Source organism: Anopheles moucheti, chromosome 3, assembly GCF_943734755.1.
Source record: "Anopheles moucheti chromosome 3, idAnoMoucSN_F20_07, whole genome shotgun sequence".
NCBI classification, from domain to species: Eukaryota; Metazoa; Arthropoda; class Insecta; order Diptera; family Culicidae; genus Anopheles; species Anopheles moucheti.
This window is the reverse complement of record NC_069141.1, coordinates 25,419,164-25,439,768: the sequence shown is the minus strand read 5'-3', so window position 1 is coordinate 25,439,768 and position 20,605 is coordinate 25,419,164. Positions and strand designations below refer to the sequence as shown.

General features: G+C 42.3%; 1 protein-coding gene across 1 annotated transcript; it reads left to right on the top strand.

Moving 5' to 3' along the window:
- The first annotated feature begins 4,955 nt into the window (after positions 1-4,955).
- On the top strand, positions 4,956-7,984 carry LOC128304837 (dynein axonemal heavy chain 1). Its single transcript, XM_053042076.1, has 2 exons — positions 4,956-5,099; positions 5,171-7,984. Exons 1-2 carry the CDS (start codon positions 4,956-4,958, stop codon positions 7,982-7,984), a joined length of 2,958 nt encoding a protein of 985 aa, XP_052898036.1.
- The last annotated feature ends 12,621 nt before the right edge of the window (positions 7,985-20,605 follow it).

Here is a 20,605-nt window from a genome sequence, read left to right as displayed (position 1 = left end):
GTAGTAGTGGCTTCTCTATTGACCTTTCAAAAACACGAGGTCAATAATGCGTCTGAGCATCTTCCTCCTGAATGCGGCTGAAAAAGTAAATCCCTTTTGGGCAACGTCCATACCTCAGAGGATGTGACTACAGGAACAACAGTGCATCTTTCATCCTATTGAGAGAGAGAGAGAGAGATCTTCCTTAGTACCTGTAGGTACCTTTACAGACCGCACGTACATTGTTACTCCCCGTGAAAAAAGTTTGACATAATGTCAAAAAACATAGCAAAACACTTCAAATGCTCGATCAACTCTCTGGAGATAACTCCAAAATCAAACCCAAGCTTACCTTAAATCCTTGCAGATTTGGTATTAATGAAAGATAATCTAATTCCTATCCTGTTTTATTTTACATTTAATTTGACTACAGGTATCCGTAGTCAAAATATATCCCTTGCAGCAGTTTTAACTTACAAATATTAAATAGTTAATATGCTTTAATAAGAGTAAATTGTTCTATCTGAGTTGTGTTATAGTCAGATATCGTGTTATAAAAATTACTTTAATCATTACAACATGCAATAAAGTATGCAAAATAGAAGGAAACCAAAATTTCGTAGGTCAACTTAACATAAGTTACAAACATAAAATCACAACAAAACAAGTAATGAAACAATTTGAAATGAATTCTCTTTAAATTTCTCTCGACAATTAAGGTTCTATAAGCGTACGACGTACGTACTTTGTTATAAATTTTCATCGAACTTACGATAACAATTTAACACGAATCGCACGGAAGTTTGTTGCAACTGTGCCGTTCTTGGTACTTCATCACTTCGGAGAGAAATAAATGCAACATTCTTCCAGCGCGCTAATTGTAACAATCGCAATACTTATACTCCACCAATCACATTTCACGTCGCCTGTTCTATTCAATCGTGCCAATCAAATATGTATCATTCCAACCAAATGCTCTCGATTGCTTTGCATTCGTCAAACATAATTGTTCCGCCAATCGTTCAAACGAGCGATGGAAGGAAAAGCGATGACTTGGCTGTAGTAACGTTTCCAATGCAAATGGCAAAGATAAACACAATTTGACATTTTGATGGTAAAAGTGGTTACGATCACAAAACGCGGAACGGAAACACGCGCACACACACATGAATGCCATGTGTGCGTGTGTTGGAATTTAGGCGGAAAAAGAAAGCCCGCACACGTGTCACGGCTTTACGTGCCGCGTAACGGAATCCTTCGCATATTTCCTTTTCTCCTTCTTATGCTTTGCTTCCCGAAATGATTGATATTCTTTGCCGGGAATTGCTTACACATACAGGTTTGCATGAACGACGCTAATTGAAGCATTATTATTATTCCGAGCCGTCTTGCCGCCCGCTAGAATCCTTTTGCCTTTCCCCTATGTGTGCTCGACGGTTGGACCATTTTCTTGTCGATTTCCTACGACAAGCCGGTTTTATCGACAAAAACTTTCCAAAGCCCGGGTGCTTTGAAAAGCGGGCAAACTTCCGTTCCCGTTTTGTCGTCGTGCCGACCATTGTTGCCAGGTGCGATACAAAAGGATACCGTCGAACAAACCGGAAACACCGGCAGCACTCCGATGGTGGAGAGATACATACATGCTTCCTTTGTAGATCGTTCAATCGGTTGACGTCGGTTTGACAATGGCACGATGGCCCTTTTTTTTCGTCATCGTCGAATGACGCCAGCCAACCATTTGGTGGCCACCGAAGAAAACGTGCGGTTTTACTCGAAAAATCTAAATCTGTTCTAAAATGTTGAGCCAAGCTTTTGTTGCGAAATGGAGGGGGGAGGGGGATGTCCCCTGTTTCTCGCCCATTCCCATTGCCGAGTGTGTTCTGTCAAGATGACTGACAGAGATCGCCCGAACCATGCGCCCGAATGCGCCTTCCACGAAGCGTATCAAAGCGAACAAAAGTGTTCAAAGCGCTATCTGCAACAAAAAAAGGGGAAGCTACCGCTCAGGAAACCTCATAATCGATATGAATGATATGAGAAAAGTTAATAAAACTAAATTTTCCAACTTCCAAATCGAAAATCTCTACCCACAATGACCGTGTGTGTGTGAGTCTGAGTATCCACATACAAGAGAATAGTCCGGTAAAGTTTAGCGATCGATGCCGGGTTTCCCATCAGGGTTGATACCTTCTTGAATTCTTGGCGATTTGTTTCGTTTCCATAAACCTACCACCCCATTATGATTCTTTTGCCAAACCAACACACCAACTCCCCGACGGAAGGGAACAAAACTTCTAGACTACGTTACACAAAGTCGGGTTTATCTTCTCCACAGACCCACAGATCGATGGACAGCTAGCAGAAGGGCATGGAGCAGCAGGGTTCTATCGTGCGGAAATAGGCCAGATTTCCGGTGCTGCTGCCGTGACGCTCCTTTGATACGGGGTGCTAACTGAATGGGAAAAGTTGATGCGAGAGCTTTTGCGACAAGCAACACATCAAGTGGGATTTGCTTAACACAGCCAACCCGTCCGATTCAAATGAGAAGTGAGTGTGTGAACTTTGCGGAGATGGAGGTTTGAATGCGGTGTCCAATTAGGGATGAACAATTGATGCGTTGTGCAGTAATGATTGTTATATGCAGGTGAAATTATGTAAACTTGAAAAAGATGCCGTAACAATACAAAACCAAACTAAATCGGAAAAAATAAGCCAAAATTCCAATCGAAGTTTTTCTTGGAACATTGTTTTAAATGCTCACAAGAATGCATTGAAGTTTTCAAGAAATATGAGAACTCTCAGATTCAATACTCAGGTCAAGAAATAAGCAAAGTAATTTAAGACTTGCAAATAATTAATGAACATTTTGTATTTCTAATCACGGAATACACAATAGACAACAATTTGTTGTAGGAAGCTTAAGTGATATAGCTAAGGTTAGAAGAAACAAAACATAAAATCAGATTGTATTTTAAGAGCAGTAAAAGCTCTCCAAACGATTATCGACATCGATCACTTCATCTCCAAAAGATTAAGCAATGCATTTTTTATAGAATGCTGCGGAGTGATGCAACAAGCCCCAATCTAAAACATTGCAAAAAAAAATTAAACTCAAACATTCGCACAATGATAGGTTCTTAAAACAAATCTTACAGCACAACGGAGAAAATAAAACATGCAGTAATTAGTTGCGATAAATGAACAATCATAAAATAGTTATAAAAGGAACACAAAACCTAAGCTAATAAATACAAGAAAACAAATCATCAAACATCATAACAATATTTGCGTGAAATGTCGCTCAAAATTCAATAGAATTGAGCATCTTTGCAGGGCAACATTTATTTTGCCTAACAGGCCCATAAATTCTATGAAATACAGCTAGTACCAATTTCAAGCTTAAGTCGTGTTTAATTAACTGCATTATGGAGATGGTTTTTGCTCTTTTAAATCTAATATCATCTACATAAATGAAGCAAGAAGTTTAATTAAAATCTTTTCTACTCTCCCCTGCCGAGATGCTTACTCAACACATTATTCACATTGTAAACGTACCGTTCGCGCAAAGGTGCTCTTCCGCAATACTACGCTATCTGCTGCTATCTGGCGCATTACTTCACTCAAGCGTCATTTCTATATGTTTGCCTCTATGCCTTCTTTTTACTACTGCTAATCGGATAAAGCGCACCCATTGTCAAGAAATCAACCGGGAACGCTTTACCAGCAAGCCATCCGCTTGGTGCTCTATCTAGCCGTAAGGAATTTATGAAACAAAATACAACAACACACAACAAACTCGACCAAACGAAAAAAAACAGCTTAGAACAATCTCGAGCAAAACCCAACATACTTTAACCGGGAAAAAAGCAAAAGCAACAGCAAAAAAATGACCATTTATGCGGTTGGAAAGTTTGTACCTCGCACCGGCAGCATAACCTCGGACCGGTCGCACTTCCTTCTGGGTGCCCGCAACAAAGGGATAAAGAAAAATCGCCACAACAAACACAGAAGAATCTTTGCACAGATCCGTTTATCTTTGAGCCCGCCCCGTCCTTGCTGGGGCCGCAGATATTTTTCCCAAACCGGCAGAAATGCCCCTTACGCACCCACCCACACACACACACACCGCCGGGCAAAGGAAAATATAAAATGTTTCGCCACAAATGGACAGCCTTTGATTGGCATTGTTGAGGCATGTTGTTCGGGGTTTACTTGTTCTTCCGATTTGGCCTAGCCTTCTGGCTGCATCCGGAAGGTCCGGGACCCGGCCGAAAGTAGACGGTGGGACACGAAGAAGAAACAGAAATACCGACTTTAAAGAAAACCCAAAATACACAACCGCAAAAACCAACTCAAAAGAAATAGAATAAATATTCCTTGCCCGTTAGTTCCCTTCGCAGCAATGTCCTGTAGCGCCCGGCCCCTTGGTGGCCCGGCTTGATGGGTTTGTTTCGAACCATTCGTTTGATGTGGGTGAAAATGAGAACAAACGGTAGCGCCCGTTTGTTCTTTCCTATTTGTGGCCCCTTGTGCAGAAGGTGCGTACCATGGTGGGGAAGAAAAGATAATGTTCAAGCACTAATTTAATCAAAAGATTGGGTGAATTTAAAGTAGGCCTGCTGTTTTCTTAATTCAAAAGTGTTGATTTTATGTTTAACTTTCCTATGTAGTGGCATTATCGCTTGCATTCGGCCAGGAATGGTACGGCGCGTTGTGGCGTATTTTACACAAACCTAATCCAATTTGTGATGGCACTGTGTGAAGAGTGGCGCTTTTCGATTGTTAGATGCAAAAAAAAAAATTAAAATTTTCGAAAAATAGAGTAAATATAAACCAAAACCTGCAGACTATACGCCGGTGTAAACGTCTCTTCATTCTTCGTGGACATTTTAGCTTGTATTTTAACTTCTTCGTAGTAGCCATTGGTTCTAGCTGTCAGTGGCCTTGCAGGCAATACAGAGCATTCAACGTACACGATGCGTCGGCAAACATTGCGAAGCAGCGCGCAACCTGAGCTAATCCACATGCCGTGGCACATATCCCTGCCGGATGAGAAGACAAACGCGAGCAAAGAGCTGATAAACCTGTCGTCAAACAATTTGGCCAACAACATTTCACGTGTAAGATAAAACCCATCACACTGCGCATCAACGTTGCTAGTAAAAATTGAATTATTCCTTACCAATTGCAGGCACCAAAATGCGAGAAATATCAATACATCTCCAATTTTACCCTCCAGCGTATAGACGATGCAAAGCAGTTGGGCGCAGTGTTGCAGAAGAAAGGAATTTACAACTCCTCGTTCCATTTATCCATGGGCGAACAGATTGATCTAAACTCCACCGAACATTTCTTAGCGCTGGAGATGTTTGACGATTGGGATTATGATACGTTCGATCCCGAAGCTACGGCTGTTTGGAGGAATATGAACGCACTAGCGATTCTGCCTCCTTACGCTGACTGGCAACGAGTGCTCGTTGTCAGCTATGAGCCGGGTTTAAACCATTGGGACGTGACACCGGCAGGTACGTCCACATCTTATCGAATTCCGCGCCTCCAATTGTACTTTCCCTTCGAAGATCCGAACAAGTTTGCGGATCGCAATGTCGCTGCACGTAAAACCCGTGAAATGGCCGAAAATGCTATCCGCTTTCGGTTTCTCTGTAAACATATTTCCAGTGATGGATGCTTTGCACCGGGTCGTCAACTTGCGCAAAGCATACTGCGACGTGCTAGTGAAGAAACTCATAGCGTATTTAAGCAGCTGTACGAGAGCTACCACATTGCGCTGGCTGTAGGGAAGCATCTCAACCGCGATAATTCTGCGGTAATCAAGCAACCGACCATTGGTTGCTTAGATTCAATGAGATACATCCCTGTAGCAGAGTATAACGCTGCCAGTATCGAACCCTCGTTGGATTGTTTCAGGCGCAACACTTTGCTTTGTGACCGAAACGTGTTCCATGCGTTGCGTTTTGTTAATCAAGAGTGTGAGATAGTGCGTAGGTTGCCACTGTTTATCGTAGCAAACGAGAAGCCTATCCCGCTGGAAGAGTACGAAAGGCAAAACCTTACCCAAACGAGCAAAACGGTGAAGTACCTTCAGAACACGTGGATCGAACGTTCGACCATGCATATGCACCGGCTATTATCGCGCATTGGCGAGGGAACGTACAATATAGCTGTAGCTAGCTGGAAGATCTATTCGTTAATGAAGCTGAAACGACTTGTCGAACAAGTGCTGTATCGGATGCAGGATGCCCTGCGAGATCTCCTGCTGGAGTCAACCGCTGCGTACGTTCATTATCTCGTGAACGATTGCAGCGCCATATTAGAGATTGGAGACGCCTACTGTTGGGATGGTAATCTCATCGACAGTCCGTTCGAACCAAAGCGTCCCGCTGTGTTCTATCTCACGCTCGAGATGGGTCAAGAATCTCCGCACTACTCAACCGATCCGGATGCGTTTCCCGAGACGCTGCGCTACATAATGGACGATATCTTAACGGAATGTCATTTCATACACACTATCGAACCGTCCTTGTTGCAATCGCTAATATTCGCTGAAAACGTCTTCTTGTCCTCTGTAGGGCTGCTCGATCCGGTAATTGTAAAGCGTCGAGCAGCATTACTGGAGTATTACCAGAAATCTCTGCTCCCTCTGCGTGCCTATGCCACACGGTACTCAGCATACAGAGAGCTGTTCTTTACCAACGTGAAGGAATTTGTGGAACAGATTAAGAACGCCGATAAAACATCTTCCGAGATTAAAGAAGACATTGCACTGCAGATTCGCATGCGGGAAAATTTAGAATACACTGTCCCACTATGTATTGTAATTGGGCCGTTCTGGGTCAATGTTCAACCACTACGGGAAGCTTTAATTCGCAAGCGTCTAGAATTGACCGCAGCCCTGCTTAAGATGCTGACAGAAAAGTTGCGCCTCAAGACGGCAGACGTTATTGCATGCTATAACGCCATCAATGAGCGGATGTGTGAAAAACCAGTGTCCATCGAGCACATCTACGACATCCGGGCGTATATGGAAGATGTGCCGGAATTAGTGACCCGGCTGGAGGATCGTATGCGAAGCATCCTGTACGAATACGAGATATTGGAGGGCTTTCTGCACAATCTACCGGATGCAGACTTTCAGCAGAAGTGGAACGCACTCGCCTTTCCCCGGTCGGTGCTGAAGCAGATGGTCTCGGTGAAGGAATTCCACGAATCCGAGGTGGACCGGTTCCGCAAGCAACAGTTTGCCGATGAGGCCGCCTTTACCGCCAGCATCGAGGACATCAATGCGTATATCTCCAAGTTTACCACACTGTACGATGTGTCCAAGGTGTCGGAGATGTCGGTCGAGGTGCGGCGGCTCTGGAAGACACTGCAAGAACTGATCGATCAGGGTCACATCATGAACCGCCGGCAGGAGCTGTTTGAGATGGCACCGATTAGTTTGAATAATTTATTCGAACTCCGGACCAATTTCCAAGCCTACCGGGAACTCTGGACGGTGGCGGCCGACTATTTAAAGCTGGAAGAAACGTGGATCGGCAACCCGTTGGTCAGCGTTGACCTTGACGGTGTTCGCAGGGGGTTACAGCAGACGCACGATAGTCTGAAGGATTTGCTGCCACTATTCCGGGACCAGCCACAGCTGTTGGCCGTTGTGGAGCACTTTGTAGCGGTGGTGGAAGCATTCCGACCGAACTTGGACATTATGGAGCTTCTGAAGTGTCCCTACCTGGAAGCCATTCATTGGGGCCAGCTGGCAAAGGAAATCGGCGTCAAGGGCAAACTGTCGGTGGACGTTGGGTTCGATGTGTTTTTGGAGCATGGGTTCCGGGATCATCTGGACACGGTGCGGCGGGTTGTCGTGAAAGCGGAACAGCTGCGTTCGGAGCAAGAGGCACGTTGGGCGGAAGAGGAACGCATTAGACGGATAGAAGAGGAATACAGACGTGCTCGAGCAGAACGGCGACAAAATCGAACCGAGATTTGAACGCTTACCCATAAGTAGTTTTGTACAATTGGCTGGATTTGTGTGATATTTTAATAAAGATTTGTTCACAAAGAAGTCGGTGGGTTCATACAAGCACAAATTAACATAGCGAAATGGACATTTAAATTAATTTTAACACGTCCGTTAGTAGTATGGTATGGTTGCCCTTGCTAGTGACCGGAAGATGACTATGTTATTATGACCCTAAAACTATTAGTAAAACCTTTTTTTTTTGTTCAATTTGTTTGCCTTTTTGTCTGTTTGAATAAATTATACACTGAAAGCATAAACCACTGGGCGGCTCCATCGTTATTATTGAGGTAAAAAATCTCGAAAACTTGTGCAATTTAGACAATCGTAATACAATACAAAAAAATTCAAAGCATTGAAATTAAAACAGTACCGATACAATGTATAATGTTTGTTAATTATTTAGGATTCCTATTCGTATTTCTTTGTTTAAATTTAGAAAGTTCATTAACATCATCATTTTGTTAGACTCGTTCGACTAGCAAATGCCAGAGTATACGCCCGAGTGTAACGACCCAACCAAACGAACGGGTATCGAGGAAAAATAAAAATAAAAAAGAATTTGCCAAATAAATATCACCACACACACACAGCCACACCCACAAAACGGGGTTTGTGGAAAGTGCCAGGATGTTATTTCCTCGAACAAAAAACTCATCAGACCACCCACCTTCACACCGAACCAATCATTCCCATGGTGTGCTGTGGTGGAAAAAGTTTTCTCCTCCCAAAGAAAGCACAAAAAAATAACAACCCAACCAACAAATAAGCGGATGATAAAAGTGAATGTGAAGCTGGTGGGTAATCTCGAGCACCGGGAACACCGAACCCCGCCGGGTTGGGTCATCGTCATGGCTGGCGGTGGTGGTGTAAAATCCGGCCAGCTAGTTATATTTTGGCTGAGTTTGCTTTTATGTGCCTTTATTGTTGTTATTATCGCCCGGTGGATGTAAAATTTAACATAAATATTTAATGAAAGGCGTGCGCCAGGAGCGTGTGCCGTAAATTGGGTAGGAGGAGGTGAACCGAAACCGAGGAATGGGTAGACGCAGACGACGAAAGTTGTGTGATTTTGAGGGTGCGGAGGTTGTATGACCGGATTGTTGAATTGTGTTGCATTATATTTTAATGCTATTTGGGTTCCCATTTTTTCGGTCGTTAGTTTTTCACAAGTGCTTTTATTTTTGGCAACCGTCTCTTTCCCTATTAGATGATTTTCACAATCCACACCCCTCACAACCGCTGCTGAAAGGAAAGGATTGTTGGGAGAGAAAGCAAAAGTTCAGTTTCACACACAACCATTTCTCACACAATGAAAGCGACCATAACACGTTTTAGTTACCCACTAATTAAGGTTTTTGGGTTAAAATCGAAAGGGGTTTTGGTTTTTTTTTCTTCATTGCTTTCTTTTTCTCATTTTTCTTTTCATTATTACCCTTTTTTCATGCCAGCTCTGTGTCTGATTGAGCTTGCAGCGTTGGCGTTGACCATTTGGCTCCTTATCTCTCTGCCATTTGGGTAACGTTTCCCCCGTCTTCGGAATGTGTTTTTACTCACTTTCATATCTTCATTAACTGGTTAACAACACGATAGAACGTAATGAGTTAAATACTCCAACACAAAAAATGTAAATAAAACCGTGCACCATTTAAAGGCTTAAATGGGGTTCGTTTAAACGCGTTAAGCTTTAAGCTATATCGATCGATTTTTTTTCCTTTCTTTACGTTTTTTTGTATCGCTTATCTTAATTATATTGATTTCTGCATTTTACGTTTCTTGCGTTCCTTCGAAATTATCTATTCATTGCTTAATTTGATTGTTTCACTCAATTTTTATAGTTTTAAAGGATTAATAGAGATTCTGATTTATAGATTTAAAGTTTTGTGGTTAATTTTGAAGACTTTTCCCTAGTTCATATTTTTTTATTAAAGTCAGAGTTTGGATAACCAGTAAAGCCGTTTCCGTGTTGCTCCTACATCGAAAGCAAATTTAATATGCATCAACCTTTGTTCGCGTCACGTTCGGCGCGATTCTAAAATATTCCAGCAAGAAATAAAAAACAAAACTGGCATCATTCTAATGCCGCGCTCGCTTGGCAAAGCCCGCTGGATTATTAAATATTAAACCCGTCCGAAAGGCAATACGACGCAATCTGCATCGCAATCGAGCCGATGAAGCGAGCGAATGCAAATAAACTTACATGCCAACTCGTTGCCAGTGCGATCCCAGTGGAATTGAAACCGGGTGCGCTTCGCAGAGTTGAAGAAAAATCTCAACACCAAAACGGACACACGTTCACGTGAAACATTGTGCCCCTGTAGCGTCGATGCTGGAAGCTTTCGTACCTTTTAAGGACGGTGGGTAACGATAATTATACAATTATACAATCGCAACAGCTGTGGCAGAGTCGTGGCAAGTCGACGGGGCTTATTAAATATCTTTGCCCTACTGCTCGATGGCTCAAGTCTAGCGCACCAAACGAAACGTGCCACCGCCGTTCGACTATGATTGGGGCGCCTGTTAAGATTTTCCCAAGACGCACACTGAACGTCTAACTGGCCCGGCTGGTGGCGTGGAAAATCACTCCCTACCGAACTCCCTACCGTGGGTGTGTTGAGCAACAACACTCAGAGCAAGAGCGTTTCATTTTACAGCTCCACATTAACGTTTTAGCAAGGAAGACGGGAAACAGCATATCCATAATTTCCTTGTCCCTCGCCGGCACCTACCCACACCCACGGACCCTGTTCCGATTTTCCGCGTCCCTTCTGAAGCAGAAACGCCACCCTACCATCCGGTGCTAATTATGTTAATAAATATGGGGAAACATTTGTCGCCAACCTTTCAATGTCTTTAATCGTGAACGACTAGTGCTAGTGCCAGCCAAGTTAAACTTTTCAAAAACGTGATTTTGAAGAAAATTTCATAAACACCGAAGCTGAAGTAGACGTAGGGGCGTGCGTTTAATGAGAGTTCATTGATATGCAAAAACTGCAACGATGAAAAACAATAAACAATCAGAAATATCACCCCGGAACAATACTACAGTTGGAATGATGTGCCAGTCTTTAAGAATGTTTTCTAATGCAATATATATTTAAAGTTATCAATCTTTGCATTAAAACAATTTCATTTAAATATTGAAGAGAAACAAATAAAAAGTACAGTACTGTAAAGTACTACTATGCTAATTAACAACATGGAAAAAATCCCTTTAGTAGAAGGTTTATTAAGTTTAGAAAAAGAAAATAGAACAATAATGAAAACAAGATGATGAAGACTGTAAAATGATCTTAATAAAGTGTAGAAGATTGCTTTCAATAAAACTGCAAATAAAGCTGCAAACTGCAAAAATAAATAGAAAACGGGAAACATACAAAATAATGTAATACAATTCAAAAGACACAAGATTGCAAAACAGCATTAAGAAAGAAAGAAAGAGATGAAAAAAAAGAAAAAAAACAAGAAAGAAAACAAGAAGAATAAGGAAAGAAAAAAAAGGACAAAAAAAGAAAGAAAACCTCTACTCGCTCTCTTACGCCTTAGTTTAGTTTTCTTAGTTAAAAACGAGTACAGAAGCACGCCAAACGAAGGAAATAGCGCACAACACCACCACCACCTGCCGCTTGCTGCGATTGCTATAATAAATTAATCAATAGGTGTGACGGGAATATTAATTAAAGCCCATAAAATCGGAACAAAATTAATTACACAACTGCCACCGGCACGCATTTGCTGCCCGTGCAAAAACCGGTGTCAAACGGGTATTTGCCATCGAAAACATTTCGGCCCAGCTGCCGGATGGAAAACCGCCGGTGGACGTTTGTCATTCCGAGAAGGAATTTAAGTGTTAGGCCCAACGATCCTACCAAGTGTGTGTGTGTGTGTGTTAGAATGCTTTGCTGGGGAAAGAAATAATCATAATAATCCTACTTGAAATTTTCATTTTCTCAGAACAATATTTTGCCATTGGCACGGCTAATTACGGGAGCAATATTTACTGTGCACATAAGCTGAGAATAGAGCCTGAAAACACAATCGCTTAATCCTCGATTGGGCCTTTTTCTAGCAACCATTGCTTGCTTGGCCCACAAAGTGCAAGTGCGCCCAACCACCGTCCTTTACACGTTTTCCGGACAATGTAATACAATTACACGTCTCTCTTACAAACTCGATCCCACTAATTAGTGTCTTGTGAAAATTGTACCGAAGCGGTGAACCCTCTCACCGCTCAGCAAGAAAAAAGAACTTCCAACGAACGAAACGTTGTAATAACAAATGGGAAAGTGTAAAACATCAAAAATAAGAAGAAGAAGAAAAAAACACTTGGACGACTTCGAAGAAGATTCGACCCGAGTGAACGCGCAGCCTGCTAGACTGATGAGCGAACAGCAAGAAACCCAAAGGAAAAACTTTAAATACCCATCAAAGGGAAAACTTTCCTTCGGTTCAGCCTCTTGACAAACCGTCCCCCATCCCGTCCTGTATGTTGCGGCCGTCACGTGCTGTCCGTGTTCTTTAAACGGTATCCGAAGACGGTGTCGGTTGCTGTGTACGGGATGATGTGATGCAACTTGCTCTGGTTTTCTCTTTTTTTCCCTTGCGAGAAGCGTAACGTGACCACCAGTGGCCGGGCAGGGCCGGTGGTTTGGGAAGAAATAACTCTTTTTCTCGTCAACCAAGTCGCACACAAACACGAACCCACCGCAGGACATGTTGTGTCCCGAGGATGCATGCCATGCCCCGTGGATGGCAATTAGGCGTTGGTTTGCGCCCTGCAGCATGAAGCCGAGGCCGGACCCCTGGAACGGAACACGGATGAAAATGGAATTAAGTTCGTATTTAACTTCTTCGCAACACGACTGCCGAAACTCGACGCGCTCCGGAGCTGTGTGTTTAAGATTCAATTTTCTAATTGCCGTCGTAGCGTAAGTATGCGCATCGTGTAGCACGTGCCCTGTGTTTCAGTTTGTTCGCACAGTCGCCAGTCGGCTCACTGCTGTGTATCGCTCCCTGTTGCATGAGACCAGCCAGGCTGGGATGGAAAGTTTCTCGACGAGACGAGTTTGTACCAGGGCTTGAGCCAAACTTTGGCCTGCATCGTTTGGAATTGCTGGTGCATTCGTGAGTGATGCGTTCCATTTTTGAACAAAATAAATTTAATATCATCATATGTCAGTAAATAATTAATCCAAACATACATTTTTAAATGTCCTTTTAACTGAAATCTTTCTATGACAATTTCTATGACAACCTCATGTCATCTTTTGACATTTCATAGTATATGGTCAACGGTTGCTTCGATGAATTATTGGATAAATATTTGTCAAAAGCCTCCAATGGTGTTCAATGCCCAATTACAAACGGAAAAATCGTATCGTGTACCTGGATTGGAGTTCGCTAGATGTTCACTTGGAGTTCGAATGGATAGTTCCATGGTTTCCGAGATCTGACATTTTAACTAGTGTTTAACTTAACTTTCTGAGTCCTAAGTTTCTTGGTCAATTTGAAGCATTCTGAGTTGCCAAATACGCTTCAGTGTGTAATGAGTAAGTTAAAGTTAATATAAGTTAATTTATGTTGCGTTTACAAGAGTGTAAATTAAATGACAGTAGTTTATTAACTCCCGAAACAAAAGAGCATAGATAAATAGGTATGAATCAGTGGAGGATCAATCCCCTTGGAGGCCCAGGGCGGAATTTTTCAAGGGGGAGCCATAATTTTGCTACGGCATTATCGGTGTTAGGGAGGTGTACTTCAAACATGATGTAACAACACCAGCAAAGTCTCGGAAAGAAAGCTCCCTTGCGTACATCTCAGAGTTCTGTTGCGTAGCCCTGTAAACGGGCTTAATAAGCTACTCTATATATAAACGTTTGTATGCGCTAAGGAGAACCATAACGCCACTACTTGGATCACATTTTCTACGATTTACGTACATTTACCATTCCTGATTAGTCCAGCGCCTGGTACGATTTTTCGCCTAAGGTACAGTTTTCAATCGGTTTACTTTACGGTAACAATCAGAGAAATTTCTTAGAAACCTGTTTCGCTCATGTTGAAGATTTAGGCGATGAACAACACAATTGTTTTCGGATTTCCAATACCAGGAAAGCATGTTTTTCAAGAGGTGACACCTGCAGTGTGGAATAAATTTGCCCATCACTATTGCATTGCATACTATCAAACCCGTCAGAGCGATCACTTTAGTGTAAGGAAGATGGATGAAACGGAAAGCATCCTTCATCTCACTTAAACTTCCCGTCGGCTGGTACGAAATTCCATATAAACCAGCTATTTTCAGATTGCCGATGCCTGGAAAGCATCCACGGAAAAGGTAGCACCTAGTACGGCTATTTTGGTCGAAAACCGCCGAAAGGTATGCAATGTATAAACACTAACTTTCCCGTTGGTCGTGAAAAATTTCTTCAAAAACTACCAGTTTCCGAATGTATAGTACCAGGAGAGCATCCACGAAAGAGGTAGCTCCTGGTATTGCGCCGTAAGGTATGTAATGTTTATATAGTGTATAAACATTGCATACCTTACGGCGTTTATTTCGTGTATAAACATTGCATACCTTACGGCGTTTATATGGTGTATAAACATTGCATACCTTACAGCGTTTATATAGTGTATAAACATTGCATACCTTACGGCGCAATACCAGGAGCTACCTCTTCCGTGCATGCTCTCCTGGTACTATACATTCGGAAACTGGTAGTTTTCGAAGAAATTTTTCTCGATTAACGGGAAAATTAGTGTTTAAACATTGCATACCTTTCGGCGGTTTTCGACCAAAGTTGCAATCCCAAGTTGTTGCATGTAAGATGTTGCATGCCAGATGTTGCGCAACATATGTTGCGCGACATATGTTGCAAGCCAGATGTTGTTCAACATATGTTGCGCAACATGGGTTGTGCAACATGTGTTGTGCAACATCCTGGTACTCGGCTGGTACCAGGTGTTACCTCTTGAAAAACATGCTCTCCTGGTATCGAAAATCTGAAAACAGCTGGTTTGTATGCAAAGTTGGTGTGTAAACATTGCATACCTTTCGGCGGTTTTTGAGCAAAATTGCTGTACTAGGAGCTACCCCTTCCGTGGATGCTCTCCTGGTATTATACGTTCGGAAACTGGTAGTTTTCGAAGAAATTTTTCTCCACTAACTGGAAAATTTGTGTTCTTGGTCCTGGTGCAATTTCGTTTATACTTGAGAGTCACAAAGTCGATATTCTTTTCTGCATTTAATTCATTACATAGAAACAAATGTTTTTATATAACCAAGGAATATATTTTTGATCAATTTTTTACCTTCTTAATTAAATTTTGTGTTATGAATTAACTCTGCTGTTAAATTTTCAAAAACCGCACAATCGACACACATTTTTTGGGGCCCCCAACACGGCGAGGCCCTAGGCGACCGCCTACTCCGCCTACCGTTTGATCCGCCGCTGGTATGAATAGATTTAAAAACTCGTTGTGAAAGTCTTCCTTGAGGAAGTTTTGATTTACGAACATGGCGTTTGCTGATAAATTATTTACAAACCCATATTTTGCATTTTAATCCTGCTTAAAGTTTAATGCGCACTAATAGCACAATTATTAACTCCAGCAAATTTCCATCCTATTAATCTACCATGATAAAATCCGTGAAAAGCTTGCTAGCGTTTTATGGCATTGAGAGTATGTTTTGCAAGTGAAAGGTAATTAATTTTCACTCACTCCTAACAAACTTCAAACCTCCACGGGGATCACGGACGGGGCTTAATACAACAAATCAAGTCAACTAATAAAAACCAACCAAATACGCTCCCAACTTATTTAAACCGCTCCCATTTGTTGAACAAAGCCATGAAACTTTTTGATCCTTTCACTGGTGAAGGACAAGCTTTTGTACAGCGGTGGCGGGTTTGATCAGTAAATATGGGTCGGGAATTTGTGTACCTCAATGGAATTATGATTGACAAAGAACCGTCATCCTCAACTGCACACTGCACCTGGCACTCGTTTTACAGTGCATTTATTTACACAAACACACACACACACACACACACGGAAAGTTAATTTAATTTTCATAATCAACACTAACAAATCACTACAAAGCGTTCGGGTTCGGAACTCCGTAGGTGTCCCGCTAGCGCAAACATTCGGGCCTCAAACATAACAACTATTTTGTTTCTAAATATAAAGTGGTATGGTTTTTTTTAGTTTGTTGATTTTTCCACTACAGTTTGCTGTGGCTGACGTGGTTGGTTTGGACGTGCACTTTGTAATGCAATGTTCCAACCGGTACACGACAAACTGGCAAAAACATATCGAGCTGTGTAGAGCTCAAAAAGGCACAAAATCAATGCGTCCAGCATCAAATCATCCCCCGTCAGTTGGGAGTATCACATATTTGTATTTTTTGCGCTCCCTGTTCAAAGTGCATCCTGTGTGGGCCCTCTGCCCACCTGCCACTCAGTTTGACCAGTTTTTGGTGACATATTCCACTAATATGTACGGCAAGCGGGTTCAGCTATTTTGTGGTGCTTTTATTAAAATTGATCAGCTTTGGCTGGTGCTGTTGCCCCTCCAGCTCCAGTGGCCAGCCGCAAATAATCATTGGACAAAGTTTAATTAATTGTGCATTGAGTTTTGAGTTTTGATGTATTCACAAACACTGTTTATCAGAACGCATGTTCAGGTTATTACATCAATAAACAACTTTAACTAACCGTTGTATACTCGAATGATGTTTAATGCATTAGGTGCACAGCACAGCAATTTCAACTGTGATTGTATAATTTTCAATGTTTCATACGTAGAAACAGGCTTAAATCATCCAACAATTTAAGCTCCTACATGTTATGATTAATTATGGGAGTGTTTCAAATATGCTTAAATAACTTAAATAACAAGTTTATCAAGTAGAATCAAGTTTACTGGTGTTTTATCAAAGTTGACCAGTTGAAACGAAGCTTCATTAGCTCGAAGCTTTACTTCTATTTCTATTTTATTGAAATTTTTTTGTCTGAAGTATATCGTTTGCTGTGGTCTGAAGCATATCCTTATTGCTAGTTATATTATTGTTTTATTTTAAATTTTTATAGAATGTATTAATGGGCTAGGAAACATTATTTGATTATTTTTGTAAAGTTAAATGATTGCTCCACTACTTCCATAAACCTTGGTAATAAATACTAACCCCACTGGTTTTAAATGTTTTCTTCGCGACCCATACGGCCTGCAAGTATTTTTTGGTTGATTAAACATATCGCCCAATACTTCAGCAGTTCTTCGAATCACCGCTGCAAATATGCTGCAAATTGCTCGTTGTAACAAAACCGTACCAGGGTCCACTATCCATTTCATTAGCTCTCCGCCCAGGTTTTCCCGATCGCGAAACTGATTCGATATTTGTCCCGCTGTGGTCCTGCGGTTACATTGACTGTTTGCTGTCGTTGAATGAAATTTGATTGGTTTTTAATTCTGGTATCGGATCCATTATTTTGCTCAGTCTATCCATCTCGGGCTTATCATTCGAACCGGAGGGCGTACATCGCACGCGCGGCCCAGGGCCGGGAGCGTCCGGGTGTGTCCAACCACAGAAGATGCAATCGAGATGCAACAGCAGTGTATTATGCACATTTCAATTAGATAGATCAATTCGTGCATATCCGTCCATGCGTCGAACGGGTCCTGCAGGGACATGCTGGTCAATGCCGCAACTCACTCGCCCTCCCACCTTGTCGCATCCCGCATCCGTATACCACCACTCGTAAAGGGCGCACGTGCCCTTTGCTCTTAACTGTGTGCGTTCAGGTGTGAGCCAGTGGGCCGGGCGGCCAGGCAAATCCGAAGTACTTATCCGAAGTGAATTTAATCAGTGCATTCCGTTTCGGTTCCGTGCCCCCTCCGTGGTTGCAATGCATTTCACCAACACACACTCGCTGCGATACTACTCTGTCAGGCAGAGACAATATCGGGCACGCAAACACGAAACCACCCAATTCCCGTGCTCGTGCCCTCACCGTGCCAAATGCGTAACCTTCACTAATGTCCTGCGCGTTCAATTTTGCCTGCAATTACTCGGAGCAGTGCGCTGGAAACGGTTTTACCGTTCGATGCGCCTGGGGTTTTGATAATTTTCCGAAAGGGATGGTCACCACGGGATGCCGTGCAGCGCACTCGACCAGACAAACAACACAGGAGAACCATCGTTTAGGTGGAAATTAGGGGACGCGTTGCTATAGAAACGAGCATGTTGTTGGACGCATTGTAAGTTATTCCGACATTAAAACAAACTATTAATAACCTATTTAAAAACATATTTACATTTTTAAATTGTAAATTAAATATAATCGAATAGATTCGGTTAGACATCCCTTAGTTAAAATGTGTGTGTGTGTTTGTGTTTGGGAATGTAAGTTATGCAAATAAATATAAAAAATGAAGTACATTGCACTATTCTATATAAACAATGATGCTGTTTTTAATATTTGTAATAATTTTGTAGTCATATTCGTAACACTAATACCATTTATAATTATAAATTTATAATATTTTACAATTAAACTAAATAACTAAATAATTAGTTATATTATAACTAAATAATCCAAAAATATTGAATATTTCTACTTCTTCGTTATCAGAACAGCAGCCTCATGAGGTCTAGAGGTCTGCAATTTCTGACGTTCTTTGCACTTTATTTACGCGTAGCCGAATGTTGGGAAGCCGAAGTGGGTCCTCTCTTAGGAAATGTCACGCTTATGAAAACTTGGTTACTACTAACTAGCAGTATTTAATTATTGTACAACTGACTGAAATTGAATACTCCAAAGTGAATACTAATTTGCTCAGTATGATCAGCACACAATTAACTTCTTCAACTTCCCTTCCCGAAACAATCGGACAGTGTTACAACAATCGATCAAACCCAAAAGCTCCGGCTGCCCCTTTTGCCCTTCACTCAATTTAAAGACCACCCACATCCAGCCGACCGTGTGTTGCTTTTAATCGTAGATAATTCAGCTATCATTGCCTGCAAAATTGTGGCTTCAGCGACACCGGCCATCAACAAGCAGTTGCCCACCCAGGATTCGAATAATCAAGCCAATTAGCCCGTGTAGAGTTAGAGTCATCGCACCTCTACGTCACCCAGTTGTCGAGCATCTCTCACCCATACCCGCATATCGTAACGCTTGGATAGCAGGTTTTCAATTTCAACAAATCATTTGCCTCGGAAGCTGCTACGCAAAAACATGACAGTGTGTGCCACCATCACCCGGAAACCATGCGTCCATGGGGTTTCAGTGCACATCAAACGAAACCATCGTCACCACCATTACCGAAACCTCCGTTAGAGCTCGGACCAATTAGGTGGACAGTTTGCAAAATACAATAATAATGGCACACTCCAAAACTACCGGACCCAGCGCTTGTTCAACAGTAATACGGCAGCGAAGAAAAAAAAAGCTCCCCATAGTATAAACAAGTTCGCTAACTTTCATCCCAACTTGATCCACCCGGTCCGCCCTGTGACCGTAAAGCTCTTTTCGCATGCAACGTGTATAAAACGTGTGCGGTGGTTGCATAAATAGTAAAACTATCTTATACTGTACCGATTTTTTTTTTGTTTGGTCCGTGTGTGCCCAACGAACTTTACGAAACGAAGCTCACTCATTCCCCCTTTTCGTACGAATCAGTTGCCCGTTTGTGGTCAGGACATTTGCAAAACCATTGCAGCAAGATGAGCCCAAAGAAGAGCAATACGTATACGTGAAGCTATGTAGAAAACTTTTCATCCTGTTGAGAAGTTTAGCTCCTCTTTTTTTGAGTACTCACACAAAAATACGCTTCACGTATGCCACACTAAGCAAAATCGGACATATTGCTGCTCCGGTTGCTCAGCGGTGGCAGGGCCCATTAGTTAGTGTGGAGAGAAGCGATAAGCGAGAAGAGTGGACGAGCTGGGAGGAGCGGCCTGAGTTTACATTTTACAAACGCACGAGAGATGCTAATTAAAATGCTTACTGTTGCCATTTCAAAGTGACTACACGTGACCACCGTCTATGGGTGGGAGAGTTGCCAATGTTTGCCCACCGAATCCGAGTACGGGCGGCTGATAATATTACCGGACGAACGATATTATTTTTCTATCGTGCGAAAACTATAAAAAAACACTCACACACGAAACAGTGTGTGCCGGCGCATAATTTTGCACACCAGTGGCGTACCCCGGTCTCCCGCACCGGCGGCTGACTCAGCACCAGCACTCCTGGCGAGAACTTTTTTGGGAGCCTTATTGATTTATGAGCCTTCTGGTAGTTTCTGTTGTTCGGGTGTGATCATTATGCCGGGGCTGTGTGTAGAGTTTATTTTTTCACAAGTGTAGCTGTTTTATGGCGCTTTCTCACTTTTATGGACAATGAGGGGATTATGATTAGCAAATTAAGCATGTTCTCATTTGTTTCCGAGGGCGGGGAGAAATATTTAAAACATCCTTACAGAGGGTATCCTTCGTAGAATCAGGGTTGTGTAGCAGTTACCTCGGATGTGGGACCGCCTAGTGGTTTTGTGATAGTTTTGCCGGTCTCAACACGACAG

Bases quoted from the DNA above. Each gene is read 5' to 3' on its own strand.
- LOC128304837 (XM_053042076.1), top strand. From the start codon at position 4,956: ATGCGTCGGCAAACATTGCGAAGCAGCGCGCAACCTGAGCTAATCCAC. The intron at 5,100-5,170 runs GTAAGATAAAAC...TACCAATTGCAG, and splicing joins TGGCCAACAACATTTCACGT to GCACCAAAATGCGAGAAATA.